The following is a 20,467-nucleotide window of genomic DNA, read 5'->3' as shown; positions in this document are numbered from 1 at the left end:
TTTATACTAAAAAGGAAATTATCCTTCCAGATTAAGCCTTCACCTACCTGCATGCTTCATTTTCCTTCTTCAGTGCTTTTTGTGCAGTTCTGTCACGGAAGGTAAAAATCTGCCAGAAGTCCTCTCATCCTCACAACAGAGGCGGTGCTGAAGCACAGCAAAAGGTATCCCCTTCAGCACTCCAGCATCCAGATCAGGTGTTTACAGTTCAGACTTGGACAGCTTTGGCTCAGATTGCTGCGTGCTGCTCTGCACACCATGGTACACACAGCATTACACGCATTACTTCTGATGCCTTTTTTTTGTCCCCCATTCACTCTTGCCACTTTGTTTGCTCTGCTTGATACTGAACTCAAGGCCGTGCTATTTCTTTGTAACACATTCTGCCTACCTGGTGTAATTCCTTACTGATGCCTGCCAGCTTGACGCTGCAGGACTTCCATCTGCTGTGGATTGTACCCCCAACTCAGTCTTTCTAAATATGTATCAGAGTAGCCAGAGGCTTTGTATGCTGCAAAGATGCAACCAATCAACATTACTGCTGCATTAAAGAAGGATAAAGGACTGGAAGTAGGCATCAATGTATTTTTCAGCAGCTTTGCATGTTAAAAGAGTAAACAGATTAACAGCAAAAGTAGCAGCATGTTCTCTATGGGATACAAGGAGAAAGATTATTCAGTGAGAAAATGCTAGAACCTTAATACTCAGTTCTTATTAACCCAGACTAGTTGAAGTAGTAAGCAGAATATGAAAAACATTACCAAAGGCAATGGCCCTTCCCTAACAGAACTTTGCTTTGCTTGCTAACGCTTCTCTTTCCCACCTCATGCTTATCCCACCCATTCTCCATTGGCTGTGCCCATTGATTCTTCCATATCCTCCCTGTCTTGCACTCTTCAACTTGGGGATCCCCCGTGGTAATCCTACACCACTATGCTTTTGGTTTTTTAAAAGAAACTTTTTCAATATCACCAAGTGGCTTGTTCCCAACTATAAAAGACCTGGCTTCCCCCATTCTTGTTTGAGAGCGTGGAGTCAAAAGATGTTTCTGGGCACCATGTTAGTAGTCCCCTCTCTCCAGCATTCTCCCACAGATTCCCCAGATCTGCAGGCCTTCATCACCATACGTCCCACTCCCCTACCCTCCCTACAGGCTGCTCATTCCTCCCTCCTGCCTCAGTCTTGTCCACTTGTTCCTGCTCTCCTTCCCTTAGTTTACTGTCACACACCTATGTAAGAGCTTCCCTTAGGGGACAGGATGGCATTGCATTGCACCAGGTCCTGTCCAACAATCCCTCACAGCCCAACACAGGCAGCAGCCTAAGAAATTGAACTGATAAACCGCAGAGCACACTGCAGGGACTCATCTTCAACAGAAGACGACACTTCTGAAGAGAGACTTGGTTTCTAAGAGGTTCAGTCAACCTCAACATACTAATGAGAAACATTTCTCTAACACTTGCGTGTTGTTCTGAAAGAGGCAGCGGAAGTGCGTTGGGTATTCAGGTATTTCCCCCTTGCTGAAGAAAGAAACATGCAAAGTCATTTTGTTTGTTTTAATTGATCACTGTTTAAGTTGTAATACATTTTGAAGCAAAATATTCTGTTCAAGGACATTGTGCCAAACATTAAATCTACTTTTAAACAAGGCTTAATTTGACTATATTACCTCTATATACACACAGGTATAATTTTCATTTCACTAGTAGCAAAATTACACAGTACATTGCATTTCCTGAAAGATGGCAAAAAATAGGACTTAAATATCTGTTCTGTCCTTTCACAATCCCCAAACCAGAAAAAAAAAATCACATGTATAGAAAGTACAATCACTACTACAGGTAAATACACTAAGGACCTCAGAGCAAGTTAAGTCCTTATCAGAGATGACAATTGGTTCTAGAAGTCTACATTGCAAATATACAGTACATTCCACTAAACAGAGTTCTGGGAGTTCTCACAATGCCTCTTAATCCTCTTTTGGTAATAAAAGCTCTATGACAACATGTATCCTTCATAAAAGTGACTGAATTTGTATTTTTGGAGCGTACGTTGGAAATTTAATACAGTCTACAGTCCACAGTAAGCTCACCAAAACAGAGAGCAACCAAGCATTGCAAGATTCATCAAGATCAGAACCACAGCTCAGCCAAATCACCCTTTGCTCCTAGTCAGTGGGCTTCTGGTAGCTTGAGGTACTCTGCACTAGGGACAGATTCAAGGGGTGGGAAATGATACCTTCCTTCCACAGCTTTTGCAGGTCAATAACGTGCAAGTTCTTGACAGAAAATGTCAACTGACTCAAAGCACAGGCAACTGTACAAGACTAATTTGAACTTATTTACAAAGCGTTCTTTACATTGCAATTGTCAGACACAGCTAAAGGGCAACAAGGTTTCCACATTTATGAAACCCCTAAAATATTTCTGTGAGCAGCAGAGAATACCACGGCCACTGCCAGGGAAAACTGAAGTCTGGTCCTGGGAGGTGGAATGGTGCACGTTAGCCCAGCAGTCCCAAAGGGCAGCCGAGATCTCCGTTGCACGCTGCTTTGGTTTGTGCAAAATATAAATCCTGCACATGCAGCTTTGAGACGTAGTCTGCATTCAGGAAGAAGCTGTTACTCTGACAACACTGGAGGAACTTTCTAGAGTTGGCAATAAAATGGAGGTAAACAAGGCATTTTTAATGAGCACTAGTTACCCTCACAGGTGCAACGGCAAGGACTTTGCCACTGTTCCAAGGAAACATACTTCATCAGCACTGTTGTAGGTTTTTCATTCTGTACTTGCTGAAGGAAGGTACCATTGATTAGCAAACTACCTGAACTTTACCCAGGTGACAACGGAGAACTTTCCCTCCCAGGCTCGATGTCCAGGAATCACTACCTACTAACAATATTGAGCATAACCCCATGATTCAATATGAATGTAAGTGCTTAACTGCTCATTTTTTATTCTTCCCTGCTGTTAAGTTCAAGGAAATCTGACAGCACTAGGAAACACCAGACAGGCATGCCCAAGGTTGAAGACATCAAGCGATTTCCCCCAACACGGTCCAAACATACTGTTTTCCATTTGACAGGCTCTAGCCACGCTGTCTTAACACCAATTCTTCTTCACAGATCTCTGTTTTACACGTTCAGTTTCCTGACTCTCCATATCTAACAGAAATGTAACATAAGCAACTTGATTCAGAAATAACTAGTGGAAGCCTGCCCTACTATATACCTGCTTTATAGCAACTTCTGCAAAAAAAAGCCAAGCACTTGGTACTGCCACTTGTCTATAGCCAGTCAGCACTTTCTCAACAGGCTGGAAAAGCTGATCTAGGTCTGTTTTTAGCAGATGTAGGTAAGGATAAGTCAATGAAGAAAGAATTAGAAAGTAAAATTTGAGATGTAGGTTAGAGTCTCAGTGTTCTTCTCTACTCTTCCCTTAACCTATATTGCACTGTTTTTCTTTGCTCCTGCAATAACCATGTCAAGCTACTGATTTTTAAGAACTGGATCCTGGTAGGCTGCAAAGAAGGCACGGTATTAGTTGTCATTAACAGACAAAGGAACTACAAACACGGGCCAAAAGGCACAGTGATTTGCTGCAAGAGTCAAGGAGATGCTTCACAATAGAACTTCAGGTACCACATGTGAAGTCTGGTCAACACAACATCAATCTATGGCAACATTCAGTTACCTCAACCTCAAGCTTTGCAGTCAGCAGAAGCAGATATAAAGTCTAACGTTCAGGACATTATTTCACTTCAACATTTGAAAATTTAAGTGTGCAATGAATAATAAGCATGAATGGAAAATATACACCTTAAGCCCAGAGAGAATTCACAGTTTCTAATCAAGTCTCACCTTAATCAATTTTTCTGTAGCCTATTCTAAAAGCTTTTCAGCTTGTGGACATTACGTGTACAGCTACAGAGAAACTTGTGTCTACTAGTTTGACTAATAGTTTGAGTGCAGTCCTATCCCATACAGCAGGCAACCAATTAGCAATGAAGGACGGAGCATTAGAGTGGTTGAAAAGCCCTCATTCCCAGTTTTTACCATTTTTTTATTACTGTTTTAATATTAATGCAAACAGACCTTCTAGACTTCTGGATGACCCTTCTGTTTTAACAGCAACATTAAGACTGAATATGTTTATTCAAAATTTACCTTAACTTCTCTCTTTCCAAATTCCTGCAACTAAAAAATCAAGTATATTAAGCCTTACACTATGAAACACCTTTAGTGCTTCTCATGCTGCTTGATCTTCTAAAGAATACAAAACTTCAGTTTACTGTATTTCTGTTCATCACTTGAACTTTTAAAGTTTGCTTACAGGGCCTTAGTGAAATCCAGCTTTTTGCATGCTCTTGTATGCAACACAGCTAAATGATGCAGTTAAAAAACCCCAAAAATAGTTTCATTGTCAAGATTCAAGAGTTTACCCAACTGAGTGTATCCCAGATTCCTAGCACCAAAATTTGACTACATAGAGAGAAAGAGGCAGTGAGTTCCTCCACTGAGGACCAAAGCTGATTAAGCCATAAAATAAGTTGAGGCATCCTGTCAACCTGACTGAAGTTTCAGTTATCAAATGGCATTTGGAAGAATCTGCACCCAAACTTCATTATTTTCTAGAATTTTAAAAAGGAAGAATCAATTTCAAGATATCTTGAGTTCCAGATAAAACATGTGCACTCATGTTCCCCTGGTCACCGAGGACCTCAAAGGTTCTTCTCCACTGTTAAGAAAATTTTGCAAACAAGAATAGGCAAATGAAAACAGAAATGTAGACATCATCCAGAAAATGCTACCAAACATACAAAGCAGAGAATAAAACGTTTTCCTCTCAATTTTCAGTTTTAATTTTTATGCACATATTTCAAGAAAAGAGCAATTAGAAACGTGTCACTCAAAATTATGTTGCTTGTATGTGCTGAAAGGGACATGGGTTTTTGAAGTAGTCCTTCCTTACTAAAACCAGCTCCCACAAATTGCTTTATCTCTCAGCTATATAAAGGACTGATTGACTGCACACCTAATATCTGTGTGTGTCTTTTTAAACCTATTATGAAATAACATTTGTCCTAGAACTGTAAAAAGCCATGCAGGTCTCCAACAAATCTATTCTACCAGCAGAAGCCTTTAATTTCCATGGATGCAGGCCATGAATACAAAAAATTTATGAAGGGTCCCAAGGAAAAAGGATTAGCTCTACCTCTAAATCAGGCAGCAAGTTATCTGCTTTTATGAAGAAATCTACTGAGATTTAAGACTGCTTCAAAGCAGTAACTGAAATACAACTGCAGCTATGAATAACCTTCCTGATCCATAACTGACCCTGACTTCCATCTTAAAAAAAAAACAAACAAAAATCACAGTAGCTGAATATATATGTGCATATACATACACAAAACCTTTTATCAGAGGTTAATAAGAAACTCTGTTAGATCTGAGCTTAGAGACTATGAATTGCAACCTATGTTCACAAGTCTCTAACCCATCAGCTCTCAGGCTGGCACTGCAGTGGAAATCCTCATCCAACACACTGTTCAGGTGGCATTAGAATAACATGTTTTCTGTTCAAATGTTGCTCAGCTGAACAGTTAACTCTGATAATGGTACAGGTTCCCCCTCTGTTAAGTATGCAAAATGTATAAAATGGCAAGATGATCAAAATATCCCCTTCAATGCCCAACAGTAGTGTTTCAAGAGACTGCTGCCGAAGCTCTAGTACCACACACTAATATTCAACATTTTAAAACTTGATATGAAAACTGCATTTTGCTATCACACAGACTATAACAGTCATTGGTCATTCGCATTCAGTCACCCCAGCACTGGTGAAAAACTGCCTTCTCACTAGGGATGAGAAAACGTAGCAAGTTTTTCTATCAAGTTGTGTCTCTACTCATCTTGCACTAGCTAGTGCATGGAAGGTTGTTGGGCAGAAATGCAACAGTCTACCAATTCACCCCATGTTACACTCATGTCATGTGTATCTCAAAAATACAGAAGTTCAGACGTGCCGCAGAATGTGTTAAAGCACTTTAAATGCTCTCCAGATGAGTAATGCAGTATTTACTCAGACAAATCAAAGCTGAGTAAAATGTTTTGTGCTTACACTTCAAGTTTCAGAATAATGTTATTTTTGTCAAGGGTATCTGAAGCCCAATGGAAGGAATGTTCCACTGAAATTGGAAGGAAGAGACACCATTTAAAAAACTAGTAAAATAAGCACTTGTCAGACTACAGCTTTTCAAAGGTCCATAATAAATAACAGAACTGCAGAACATGGAAACCTTAAAGCCAAGATTTGTTTCTAGATTCATATGTAAAAAAGTTAAAAATCAAGAGGAACCCTGGCTGACTTTCCCACATTTGGGGTGTTTTTGGCTAAACAACTGTTAATTTATTGTAAGGAGCACAGGTATTGTCAGAAAACATTATTTACAGAATGATTATCAGATTGATTATCTAAAATACAGATGAAAATATACACCTTCAGGTTTGAGACAAGCCAAGCAAATTCACTGCTGATAACTAAAGCACTTTGAATAAGGCAACAGGCACCAAACATCAAAACTGAATTACAAAACTACTGAAAGTAACAAACAAATTGGGGAAGGTAGGGGTAAAGCAAAGATCAATGAAATTGGAATGATTTATAATTAATACTGTATACCAGAAATCATGGAGCTTCATTAAAATTCTATTTTACCCTATATAAACTGAAAGGAAATCTTTACTTCCAGCCTATGATTTATTCAAGTACTGAGCAGCTGTTTTCTTAATGCATCTATGTAATGCTTTGTACTCCACATCTTACAGAATACATCACCACATTTAAGTGCATGATTAGAAACTGTGCTGAAATCATGGAAAAGCGCTTCATAAGTTCTAGACGCAATAGGAATCACAACAATTCTCAGCTCCAGTTTTTGGAAGTAGTTCTGTAAACGGTGAAGTTTTAGAAAAGGGACTTTGATCCCTGGTTTTCAAACTCTGACCACGCATCATTCAATTCCATGAAGATCATTTTGGCATACTGCTCATAAGGCTGTCCTGTGGCCTGGAACAGAACATAGTAGAAGCAGAAAAATATTAGGAATTATGTGGCTAGGGAAGATCTCGCCCCTTTTGTATTTATTATCTCATTCGACAACTTTAGACTCTTCTGTTAATACAATTTTGCAGACACACAGCCCTTTCTGATCTTAACCAAAGTTTGCCATAAGTATTTTAAACAAAGCCAAAGCCTTCATAAGTGCAATTCATAAGTAACCGAAATTTAGCTAAAAACAGTATTCCAAGCTGACTTCGGTGCTCAGTACAACCTTAATGGCATCTTTCATTTGTTAACGTTTATCTTTTAAATTCTGTGCTGTGTCAGGACACCAAATTCAGAAGACAGTGGAAGGAAAGTGAAAAGCATCTAGACTGCTGATCAAGAAGCAAGGCTGCAGCATCTGTCAGTGAGTAGTATGGTGTGGTAAAAGCAGTTTGTACTCCTTCTAAAGGAAGTATCAGAGGAACACACTCACCTTGTCTGGATGAACTACAAGTACTGCTTTCCTGTAGTACTTCTTTACTTGTTCAGGAGTTACTAGGTCTGCCATGCTGACTGGTTTCCACTTACTTTCCCCTTCCCAAAGCACTGTATGAAGAGTGGATATTAATGCTCTGATATTTCTCTCCTTTCCTTCAATCCATTCGAGAATCTGGGAAAAACAGAACATATAGAAATGAATGCAGCACCATAAATGTTCTCAGCCTAGAGACATAACCTTCACACTGTACAAGACTACATGACTAAGACTCAAGTACAGCTGTCTTGCTGCATTCATCCCCCAAGTCCAACTGTCTTACTACTGTCTTCTTTCTGTCACCCAGATCATTAGCCACCCAAGAATGATATTTTGCATCCGCCACTAGGGGGTTAGGTCATTGTTATTAGTTTATTGCAGAAATTCAGTCATTGCAAGAGAAATTACTAGGACAGTTATATATTAAAGCCCTGTATAATTGATGACAAAAGAATTGACAGAAGTAATTGTAACAGATTTTTTTAATTAACATTAACTCCCTGTCAGGGCACAACGTTAATTTACTAAAATTCTTTATTCATAGAAAAGTTTCAGATCACATATATTAACTATTAATGTTTACTGAAGCAACCTGCAGGGCTGCACAAACTGAAGTGTTCTTTCAGATATCCCCGTGAAAGCTGATTACAATAACTGGCCATTTCAGACTTTAACAGCAGTATTAAGCCACTGTGATATAGCATACAGTGTCTTCATTAAAGACTGCATTATGTAGTATGAAAATCTCCTCCCTCTATCAGCAGCAAGTATAGGAAATAGAAATCTATTGATTTCCATTTATGGAAGTAAAAGCTACCCACGCAAGCTGTGCACACTCTTCAGGTAAGACACTTTGTGAAAACAAATTTCAGCATCCCTCCAAAGTCCTTTTTCTAAAGCACCACAACGACTGCAAAACTGAAAATACCTTACTATGTGATGTTATGAGTATGACAAAAAACTGAGCAGGTGATCCAGTAACACCTCACAGACTAGTTCTACAGCCCACCTCCAAAACCACATCTTCTAGCAATCCCTTAGGACAGCACTTGCTAACCGGTAAATGCAAGTAAGTGATCACCCTGAAGGCAGCTATTCCCACCTGCCTGTTTTTTAAAAGAATAGTTTTATATTAATCAGCCAAATCTATCTTTTCTAAGGACATATTTGGGAACACTAGAGATAAAGAACAGTTCTGGCTTCAAGAAACAGACTGACAAGAAAACAGGTTCTTAAATTCTCCCAGCTTAGCTGAAACAAACAGAAACTTGTGTTCCACCCACAAAACTACTTTTCGTGCTGTTGTCACTGCTGCTTCATTGCCAACTGACTTTTGTTCGTGCTAATTAATATGATTTAAATATAGATAAAATTTCATCCTGCTTTCTCAGTTTGCTCTGTTAGTCATTGTATCTTTCTACTCTGTTATCAGCAGTTCTAAGCATAGGCTCAGATTTATACTTAAATCAAAATCACTGTTAAAAAAACCTTGAGTTTCAAGGGGTCCATATCTTTAGACATTTCTTGTTTTCTCATCTCAGCAATGGTCTTCGGTCCCTTTTTATCAGATTTAGCCGAAAAGCCTTGATTAGATAAGAGATCTTCAAAGTCATTTTCTGAAACTTTTGGCTTTTGACCTAAAAAAAGGAGAACAACATTAAAAAGTTATAGGAGAATACACTAATGGGGGGAATATATTGCACTTAGACACACCTGCATGACATTTCTCACTACCACAATAAATATTCTTCAGTGGCTTGATAAGCTCCACAAGACTAGCAGAACAACAGGAATAAAAGTGATCACTGACAAGCTTTCAGTCCAGCAGAACAGATAATCTCATGTGCATACATGTGACTAAATACTTGCATGTCCTCTTTTTTCAAAAAGGGAGTAGATTTGAGGGAGTATTCCAAAACCATGAATAGGTAGATATAATGGTTCCATTTTTCCACTATAAAGTAATTATAACCACTGTGCAGCAGTTTTTCGAGTTACCATATCCTCAATACTCTAGTAAAAACTATGCAGTCAACATTTAAGTATGTTGAATTTTACACAGAATAATGAGGGAATATAATGAGTAGTCATTATAGAAATTACAGAACGAAAAAATTTTGGAGAACTGTAGAATAACTGAATTCTGAAGGGGCATCTGGATGGCATGTAGTCCAACCCCCATTCAAAACAGGGACAGCTAGATAAATTTCTCAAGTCCTTGTCCAGTTGAGGTCCACCTATTTTCAAGGATGTGGAGTCACAACATCCCTTGTTCTGTTTCACAGCATTTCATCATGCTAATTGGATTTTCTTTACCCCCTGTTATCTAGACTTTCTAGTGCAGCAACTTAGGCCCACTGCCTTTCCATCCTGCCACCTCCTTCCAGATACAGATCAACAGAATCATTTCAGCTTACAGAAGTACCTGCAGCTCACTTATATGTCAGAGAAAGGGAGGCATAATCCTAATACCAACACATCAGGAATATAAAATTTTCCAGGGAGGTTAATGTAGAGGAGGCCATGCTCATCCATATACCTCTAGGTTTGCCTAGTCAGTTGGAACATCTTGGGCTAGTTCCAGGAATGATTCTACCTGCTCCCACCCCGTCCTTGTTTGAAACACAAGAACTTCCAAAAATTTAGCCTCAGTCTTTGTTAAGACTAGCTACTATTCTTCAGATGGGAAAATGTTACATCCTTTTCTTATGTATCACAGGTGGACTATCATGAAGCAATGTTATCAGCCATCTCTCCCTGGATAGATCAAGTTTACCTTTCTAACACAGTAATACAAAACCAGTACCCAGGTGGGTGAGTGAATATAGCCTCCAGACTTTATGCCCAAATTTCTGTATATTTGGGCCATGGTCAGCTTTTCTCTGTGATATTCCAGTATAGCTTTGCAAAAGCTGGACCAGATTTGCCATGCTTTTTTTCAGATTTTTACTAGATACAAACTAAATGTAAACAAAAAGATAACAGTAGAAGAGTTTCTGCAGCTAACAGCACATCTGACTAACTTCACACAGGCCATTATAAGCAATGCCTTCAGAAAACTTACCAAAGTTTGGGGTTCTGACTCCTCTTTCTTCTCGTCCTCCAATAACACTAAAGTTTACTGTGTAATTGGGTTTAGCTGCTGGACTGGATTTAGTCTGGGACTGCCATGAAGTACTTTGTGGTTTTGTGGATTTCTGCCACTTATTTCCTGACTTCTGAGATGGAGTGGTCTTCTGACCAAAGCCACTACTTGAGATTCCACTACTGGAGGAACCTAACAATAAATAATAAATTAGATGTTCAGATTGGTATCTGTCACCTGCTTAATACAAGTAAGACAGTTTAGCCTTGAAATCTAACCACACAGTTTACAGTTACACCACTATACAAGGACAAGTATAACAGAAGTGTGTGTAAAATGAAGTTAAGAGTCTCATTTACAAGTAACATGGGTGGCAGGAGCTAGAGCTAGTCTTCCAGGCGCTTACAGCTCAAGTTCTCAACTGTCAGTTTTAGCAGAAGCATTCACTCTTGTCTGATTGGCCAGGGATATGTAAGGTCAGAAAATAATTCAGACAGTTCTGCCTCCCAATTACTATATTTCAATGTCCGTTAATATGCAAAGGACACTGGATCTCTTGCACTGTTTTTTAACATAGTTAAGAAGATCATTCCACAGCAGCATTAACAGGGAATGTTGCACATGAATAAAAAAAGCACTGAAGCCTGCAGGAGATACTGTTGTAATCACCCTGGCTTGATCTATAGGCTTCTGTCTATCAACACACTATTGATTCAATTTTTTTAATTCATTTCCCTTCATTAAACCAGTATAAGCAATACTGCTTAGCAGCTTCACCTGCTACTCACTTTGGGAAGAACACACAAGGCCTTTTCTCTGCTTTACAATACTTACTGTAAACAAATGTAGCAGAATAAAGCTCCAACCTTTTAAATTCATTATTCAGCTTTTTGTCTCACTGATAAGACTAAATCTGAGATTTTTTATTCTAAACCAAGCCACCATTAAATCACCCTTGACTGACTTGCTTTGGAAAAGTTCCTAGAAACTCAGTTCCCTTGACAAGTTGCATATACATACAAGAACATGTCTCCCCAGGGCCATGTACGAGATACCATACTATACCTTTAAACGCTACATCCTATAAAATGTAGTATTGCAATATAACACCTGATTAAATCTAGGATTGCACTGCTTTTTTCATGAAACCATCCAATTCCATAGTCAACTCAGTCTTCAGTCACTTCTAACTTGCAAAATTTACAGAAAAAAATCCCTGTTACTAGACATAGTACATGGCCTTGCACACTGAAAAATAATCTCATTCTACTACTCTTTCAAAGCATTCTATATTATTTCAATCTTCAAGGCCAACGAATTCTTCCTGTAGGACAAGACAATGCCTCGCTATGAGCAGGAACCTTCCAATACCATGCTCCTCCTTTCTGATACAGAACACTTGGTATCCTACCACTAGCCTAATATGCTACTACTAACTACCTTTAGCTATTGATTCTTTTCTGTTTATACAGCATTTGTAATTAAGCACCTTTCATTCTCCTAACTCTTCATTCAGAATAATGACTTGTACGTGAAGGCCAAAACATACCTATGAAAAACATAACACTGAGTCTAAACTCCAGTTCTTACAACTCCCTAAAAATCAGTTCAAGCCTGAGAAGGTTAACTAGCACAGTGACATCAGTCATTTTTCCTTTTGAAAGTTAACTGTAAGACTGGGTAAAAAACTGGCTCGGTCGCCAAGCCTAGAGAGTTGTGGTGAATGGAGGTAAATCTAATTGGTGTCCGGTCACAAGTGTTGTTCCCCTATTTTGGGTCCAGCCTTGTTTAATATCTTTATCAATGGTGGGATGAGGGGATTGAGTGCACCCTCAGTAAGTCTGCAGATGACACCAGGTTGGGGAGGAGTGTTGATCTGCATGGTGGTAGGAAGGCTCTGCAGGGGGATCTGGACAGGCTGGATCGATTGGCCAAGACCAACTGTATGAGGATTAACAAGGCCAAGTGCCAGATCCTGCACTCGGGTCACAACAATGCCATGCAATGCTACAGGACTGGGGAAGAGTGGCTGGAAAGCTGTGTGGAGGAAAAAGACCTGGGGGTGCTGGTTGACAGCCAGCTGAACCTGTGCCAGCAGCGTGCCCAAGTGGCCAAGAAGGCCAACAGCATCCTCGCTTGTATCAGTAGTGTGGCCAGCAGCAGTAGGGGAGCAATCGTGCCCCTGTACTCAGGTCTGGAGAACAAGTCTTATGAGGAGCAGCTGAGGGAATTGGGGTTGTTTACTCTGGAGAAAAGGCTGAGGGAAGACCTTATTGCTCTCTACAACCTCCTCTGGTGTTGGTCTCTTCTCCCAGTTTACTAGTGATAGGATGAGAGGAAATTACCTCAAGTTGTGTCAGGGAAGGTTTAGATTTAATAGTAGGAAAAATTTCTTTACTGCAAGAGTGGTCAGGCATTGGAACAGGCTGCCCAGAAAGGTGGTAGAGTTGCCATCCCTGGAGGTATTTAAAAGATGTGTCAACATGGCACTTCAGGGCATGGTTTAAGAGGCATGTGGTGTTGGGTTGACAGTTGGACTTGATGATCTTAGAGGTCTTTTCCAACCTTAATGATTCTATGAACTTCCATAATTTCTTGTGCACAGCACTGCAAAGTGTCAAATGTTCATAATGATCATGGTACTGATGTCAAAATATGGGCCTGATTTGTCCTCATCTTACAAACATGACATCTGAGTAGCAGACCATGAAGGCCTACCAAATTTGAAGGAAAGTACTGAATTAAAAGGAAAACAATTGTCACTTTAGATTTAAAGAATTTAATCCAGCTTTCATTATATATCCTTCACAGCAAAGTACCAATCAATGCTAGCTAAGAATCCTCATGCTCAGTTACTGAATCAGCACTCCCTGGTTTCTCTTGCCTTGTCACCCAGACCCTGAAGCATTAAGTATTTATATGGTTTCTAAATCACAATTGTGATTTAGCTTCTGAAATATTCGAGATGTCTCACACAACCTCTGCAAAGATTTGACATTTTCTTGCTACTTGTCTGCTCTCAGCAACTGCCTCAAACTGGTTGTTTACAATTAAAAGTAAACACTTAGCTTATATAAAGGAATCAGTTACACTTATTGGTACAAGAAGCAAATCAAACTGTAGATGCATTAGAGTCTCTTGAAAGTAAGATCTTACCTGGAAGACCAGATCCAAGATTGGCAAGATCAGCAAAAGGATCAAAGCTTTGAGATTTAGCCTGGCTGAAAGATAGACTTGAAGACACACTGGATTGGCTCCCAGTGGTAAGAGCTTGACCTGTATAATAGGAAAACATATAATGTACTTCATGTATTTGGAAATTGAGAGAATAAATAACAGTACTATTTCCACAACACCTCATGTAAACCTCTCCACCATTCTGCTCTATGACATCTTTTACCATGACAAGGATCACCATTACAATAGACAACTGGAAATATTTGGTTCCTCTGCCTTAAACTTATTCTGAAAAACTACATGTGCCTTACTAAAGGGACATTTAAGCACAAGAGCATAGAGTCCTTTAAGCAACAAAGCAAAAAGGCATAAAGTCATGTTCAGCAGTTTAGGTGATTAAACTGACCAAGTCTGGAGTATTTTTCATTCCCTCTAATGGAAGAATTTCATTTCATAGTACCTTCAACAAGAGGCTTAATCTGTGGTGATGCTACATTGCTGGTTGCTGAGGAATCTGCCCAAGACTCCCATCCACCTAAGAGGTCTGGGTGACTTGTAGACGATGATATTGTAGGTGGCTCCGATATCAAATTCCCTATAGAAGAAAAAAAATCTTGTGATTATTCTTTTAATAAAACCGTCACAATAATGGAAATTTTGCCAATACCAATAGAGCTATATACCGCATTGTCAGCTACAATGGCCAACTACATGGCTTGCTTATATTTCTCTGTAACACAGTCATGCAGTCTTAAACAGGACTCAGAAGGGTTTTACTACTAGCATGCCTTCATTTTTATTTGAAACCTCCCATGCACTTCATAGAGAAAGTATATTCATGCACAGGCAATGCTATGAATTTAACAGCTTAGGTCTCCTGGGCAAAAGGACTACTAAGGGATGGCTTCAGAGGACACTGCTGTTTCTGACAACACAGCACATAACCAGAAAGCAGCAGTGCTTCACGAAATGGTGTTCCATATCGCCCAGTCTGGGTGCTATGCAGGTGGAGCCTGGTCACTTCAAATTGCAAGTTTGCCTACCCCAGACCTCATGTGACAAATGGAGCTCCTGACAAACCAGCAGTCCTTTTGGGTTCGATACACGAAGGAGTGCATGCAATTAAAGAGCAGGATACAGGAAAAGTGATCTTTTCTGGGAAAAGATTGAGAATCACTAGCTCTGTGGATAAAAGCTGCTTTTCTACGTGCAAAGCAAAACCACCACGACAACTGAAGACAGACAATGAAACAATCACATTCAAAAGGATGCAAGGGTGCTTCCGCTAACTTTTAGAAAGCGTCCCATCCAACACAGAGTTATAACCTGACACTTGGTAATGCTTCCCCTCTTTCTCACTCACACAGGGTATGAAGTGAGCCATCCTCAGAATGAGAGGTCCTAGGTAAGGAACACAAAGCTGCATACCAGCTCTGAGCGTTCCCTTTGAGCACAGCTTGCAGAGACTCACAGTGAAGAAGGACAGCTTTTGAATGAACCACCCCTTCAATGCCATGAGAACAGTCAGTGCTACAGGGAGAGGTGATATTTCAGCAAAACCAGTATGTTTAGTGGTGCTCTAAGACATTTCAATGACCTGAAGCTTGGAAAGCTAACCCAGCCATCCTTACAAAAACCATTTGATGCTTCGGATGTTTTGACTACTGCATCATGGCTTTTCACTTCTCAGCTTCTCAACTTTAAATTCTGAATACTGGTACCAAATCACACAAGCTATTTTATCTTATTTGATGAAATAATTTGAAGCAAATATCCCTTCCACCACCCCAGTCCACTAATTCTACTTATACTTAGATCTTGCAGTTGCAAGGAGAGCACATCAAATACACTGCAACAAATATCTGCCGAAAGCCTATGTTACAGCAGAGTCACCTCTGCTGCATGCAAAGGAAAACAAAGTAAAAATGCATGAAGTAGCCGCCAAAAATCTTCTGAAGATACAGTACAATTTTCAGTCCTTTCTCCAGACTTAAGCCTCATCTCCCTGCCTCTGAACCACAGAAGAAATAGCATCTATTTGCCTCAGTTCTCAGGATCCCAGCTATCTGCTACACAGCAGCGTCACTGGCTATAAACATCAAAGTATCCAAACGCATCTATTAATCAGTTTAGAAATTTGCTGTACCATATGCCACTCCCAAACATTAAGTGGGCCTTGAATTAATATTAGTATTGATTTTTAAGCTAAAAAATTTTGGCTTATGATCTCTCCTAATAGAGGTTTTTTACAAGGGCATGAGGAAATTTACAACCACTTAAGGAATTAACACTTTCCCTATGATAAAACCAAGGTGAGACAAATAAGAGTAAACTACAGCTGAATGCATTTGAAAGATTGAGAGCACTATGGGAGTCAGGTGTCTTAAAACTGCTGGTTTAAGAGCAGTCAAGTTCATCATCTCCCCCACTCTGAACAAAGCAGGGAGTAGCCTAATGCTAGGTACAGCAGTAAATTCACTATGAATAGTACAAACAATGGAGTACACTATTTACAATATACTGAACAGATAATATTAATCACCTCCTGGAACTGTTTATTCTTACACTATATTCTTTCTAGTTGTACAGCTTGGACACTACAATAGATTTTAACATTAACAAATAGCATTACCAGCATGATACTGACTTCTACACATTCTGAAGAGGTATGATGAGACCATACGCTGAATCCCTTATTTTTGTAACCTGGCATACTGGAGTTCATACAGACACATTAAGGTAAAGGAGCAGAATGTCTAAAGAAAAGGTAAAATATGAAGCATAGCTAAATATTCCAAAAACTGAAGCAACTGAGACCATGAGCAAGCAGATCCATACCTACTTGTCCCTTAGGTTCTTCTTTAATGTGCATATTTATAATCCTTAGCCATACAGCAGTAAAGCACTGGAGGTCAGGGCATAGTTCTTCACTAATACTGCTCAAACCAAGCTAAGACATAAGTTGGTGGTAATCAGATCACACTTTCCAGCTTCCCAAAATAAGGGACCTGCCTTTTACTATATCCTACACACAACTTCACATCAGGTTTTCTTTATTTAACTTGTCATCTCTACAGGAAATCCTTTAATCAAAGGACAAGAGGATTTTCAGTGAACCAAGAGGCTGGTTGAGTATAGTGCAAGATTTTTTTTAACCTTGTCTAAAGCCTGACAGAACTCAGTTGTCACAGAAACTAACTTCTACTAAGGAGAAGACTACACTGGTCACTCAGGTTTCTTTTGATCACCTTCCACATCCCCTGCTATCTTGTGACCAGATCAGTTCATTCTCGAAGAGGGAAGCTCATGCCTGACTTAACTTGCATTGATGATGTCCCACTACTTGCATACACAAGCAAACCAATTCTGTTTGCAAAAGTGCTCACTTAACAGATACCCACTAAGGAAATTAAACTACCTTGTTAATACACTGTCATTTTAACAGCAACTGCTCAGCATGCTCAGATTACAGGACAAAATGCACTAACAGACCAGATTCATTAAGAACTACCTTTCCTACAAATGGAAATTACATTTTAAAACTCCTATGATTTTAAATTTCAAGCCACATTGAGAAATAAAAGCCTAAAATTCTAATTCAGTGAACCTGTATTCACTGAAACAGCTTTTCTCTTGGTATCTTTAGAGGTTTAGTAGTTGCTTGCTACTGAATAAAGCTTATCCATCACTAAAATTTAATTCTAGACACTTATGACTGCTCCAGCAGTAGATTCACCATCTCATTGCTGCAGCTTATTTTGAATAAGTTTATTTTTAGTGAGTTTAAAATTGTTTCTCACTTTAATGACCTAATGTTTGCACTTTCTTTTGCTTTTATCACAGTTCTCTTCTAAATATATCATTTGAGAACACACTCTCATTTGCCCTTCTCCAGTTGCTAGCTGTCATGTCTTTTCACTCACACTCACTCGTTAATATTAAAAGCACTATAGCTACTAATATTCCTAACTTCCTAGCTAAAATTGATACCTGTTACTGGATGGAATCCTAAAGGCTCAAATACATACTTCATTGCAGCTAACCACATAGAAGAGCTGTTATTTGACATACATTTAAAGTATCTTTTCCCTGTGTCAGAAAGCTCCAGAAATTACATTAAAATAGCAGGTACAGTAATGCATTTACCAGGGTGCAAGTTATCAACCAAAATCAGAAAGAGTAAGCATAAAACAATAAGCATTGAAGTAAGACATCAACATATTTTTCCTTTTTCTTCTGCACCTGCTCAAACGTTACTAACAGCTGAATATTGATGGTGGTCTCCTTGAGGTTGCAGGAAAACATTTAGAGTGCAGAAATTTTCATTTATGTATTTTTCCAGCTTAAATTTAGTACATAAAAGGGTTCTCTCTCATGTAGGGATTGGAGTACCTCTGATACAAGAACAGGCTAAGTGTGCTAGTATTGTTTCACCTGGAGAAGAGAAGGACTGGGGGTGGGCAATCTTATCAAAGTGTATAAATGCTTAGTAGGAAGCAATAAAGAAGACTGAGCCAGACTCTTCTCAGTGCTGCCCAGTGGAAGGTCAAGAGGCAATGGGCACAAACTGAAACACGGCAAACTCCATTTAAACAGGAAAAGTTTCTTCTGCAAGAAGAGTCAAACACTGGCACAGGTTGCCCATAGAGGTTGTAGAGTTTCCATCCTCAGAAATAATAAAAATCAGCAAGGACATGGTCCTGAGCAGCCTGCTCTACTTGACATGGCTTTGAGAAGGTCAGCTAGATCTCCTGAGGTCCCTGCCTCTGGACTGAGATAGATTTTTGCTGAGATGATGCTCCACAGATCAGTACTGATCAGATGATCTGCCAAACAGAAAAAAGTTATCATCTGTTTGGTAACCTCATGCAGTGACAACAATAGAGTCATAACAAAAAGTGACACAAGACTGGCAGCTATACAAGTATTACAACTAAAACATACAGCTATTACTGTATCTATATGACAGAACAAAAATGTTGCAAAGGTAGCAGCAAGTGGGATGATCTCAGCAGAATCCACCACAACTGGAATATAATGCCTAAATACATGGTAGAGAGGACAATCAGCTGGCTAGCATTTTATTTCAGGAAGGAAGCCCTCATCTCAGCCAGGCAAATACTGCATCTTTTTAAAGCAGTTTCTCTGTAGCTAACACAGTTGACAGGGTCAACTAGACTGATTATCCAACGAGGAGGGGCAATTCAAAACCACATGCAATAACCTCTGCGAAGAAAACGCTCCTGGATTCAGGGTGAGGAATGTGATACCACCATTCCTAACTGTCTCCAGTTTGTAAGTGGGGGTTTAGCAGGAGTGGCCTCTGTGAGGGGAGGCCTGGGCTACTCCAAGCTGGACACAGTCAGCTCCCACAGACCCACCACAGGACACAGCTGAGCACCTCAGCCATGATATGGCACCTCTGGGAAAGCATATGTAAAAAAGGGTAACGAACACTGCACAGCAGCTGTGAGAGGAGAGGAGCAAGAAAAGTGAGAGGAGTTAGAAAAGTGAGAGAGAAACAGCACTGCAGACACTAAGGTCACTGGAGAAGGAGGGAGAGGAGGTGCTCCAGGAGCCAGAGCAGAGATTCCCACACAGCCCATGGAGAAGACCACAGTGGAACAAATATCCACATTGCAGCCTGTGGAAGATGCCACACAGGTGGAGATGTCCTGGAGGAAGCCACAGCCCATGAAGAGGAGCCCACACAGCAGCAGGCTCCTGACAGGAGCTGCAGCCTGTGGGGGACCCACAGTGGAGCAGTTTGTTCCTGAAGGACTGTACCCTACGGAGACCCATGTTCTTGAGAGATTGTATCCCATTGGAAGGACCCACACAGGAGCAAGGGACCAGTGTAAGGATGAAGGGGCTGCAGAGAAGAGCTGTTACAGATTGACCACAATTCCCATCCCTATGGAGAGGACCCACACTTTTCTTTGAAAATCAGGTTTAAAAAGCAATACTTCTGGCTCTACCACTCCATTTTTGCAAGGGTATGTTTCTCTTTAAGGAAAAAGCATGCTTAGAACCTCGATTTAGTAACACTTTGGAAATAACATGCTTAGGATGGAGAAATGGGAAGACCAAACACAAAGCTTTTTGTTTAAAGATGAATAGATTTTAAAATAAATGCATGAGGAAAAAGCTTCACCAAGAATACATCAGAGAAATTAAATGAAACAAATAAGATTAGAGTATTACATAATGTCTCCATAAGTATATTACCAAAATGCATTTAGGTCAAGAAGGTCCAAGCTAGCCTCAGCTTGCATTTTAAGAACTGGCTGTACTTGCTTTTTTTTTCCCCCCAAATCTTCCAGAAAATCTTTAAAATCTGAATACAAACTTTCTACATGGCAGAATGCTATTTTGAAAGTTTGCAGATATTTGTGTACCCTCTGTTCTAAGAGCTCTCAGAGGAAACTCCAGCTCCTAACAGAACATTAGCAATGCTAGAAATCCTCTACATCATAAATATTAGCATGACATTATACAGGAAAACCTTGCTACTTGGTGAATTTGTATCTGTGTCCCCAGAATAGAGAGCTAATTAAAACAGCAGTCACAACAAGTAAATCTATTAAGACACTAATCCACCTTGACCAAGCTGAAAGACAAATG

At 39.7% G+C, this 20,467-nt stretch overlaps 1 protein-coding gene across 2 annotated transcripts in view; it reads right to left on the bottom strand.

The window, feature by feature from the left end:
• Nucleotides 1-1,542: 1,542 nt before the first annotated feature.
• The window catches only part of GAK (cyclin G associated kinase), a 79,264-nt gene continuing 60,339 nt past the window's right edge, over nucleotides 1,543-20,467 (bottom strand). For both annotated transcript variants that reach the window (XM_064439330.1, XM_064439331.1), the window contains exons 23-28: nucleotides 14,304-14,438; nucleotides 13,823-13,942; nucleotides 10,646-10,858; nucleotides 9,070-9,218; nucleotides 7,540-7,716; nucleotides 1,543-7,067 (exon numbers count right to left, since the gene is read on the bottom strand). In XM_064439330.1, coding sequence (XP_064295400.1) covers nucleotides 6,966-7,067; nucleotides 7,540-7,716; nucleotides 9,070-9,218; nucleotides 10,646-10,858; nucleotides 13,823-13,942; nucleotides 14,304-14,438 — 896 coding nt within the window. In that variant the 3' untranslated portion in view covers nucleotides 1,543-6,965. The remainder of the gene's footprint in view (nucleotides 7,068-7,539; nucleotides 7,717-9,069; nucleotides 9,219-10,645; nucleotides 10,859-13,822; nucleotides 13,943-14,303; nucleotides 14,439-20,467) is intronic.

This window comes from Phalacrocorax carbo, chromosome Z, assembly GCF_963921805.1.
Source record: "Phalacrocorax carbo chromosome Z, bPhaCar2.1, whole genome shotgun sequence".
NCBI lineage: Eukaryota > Metazoa > Chordata > Aves > Suliformes > Phalacrocoracidae > Phalacrocorax > Phalacrocorax carbo.
This window is presented reverse-complemented; position numbering and strand designations above follow the sequence as displayed.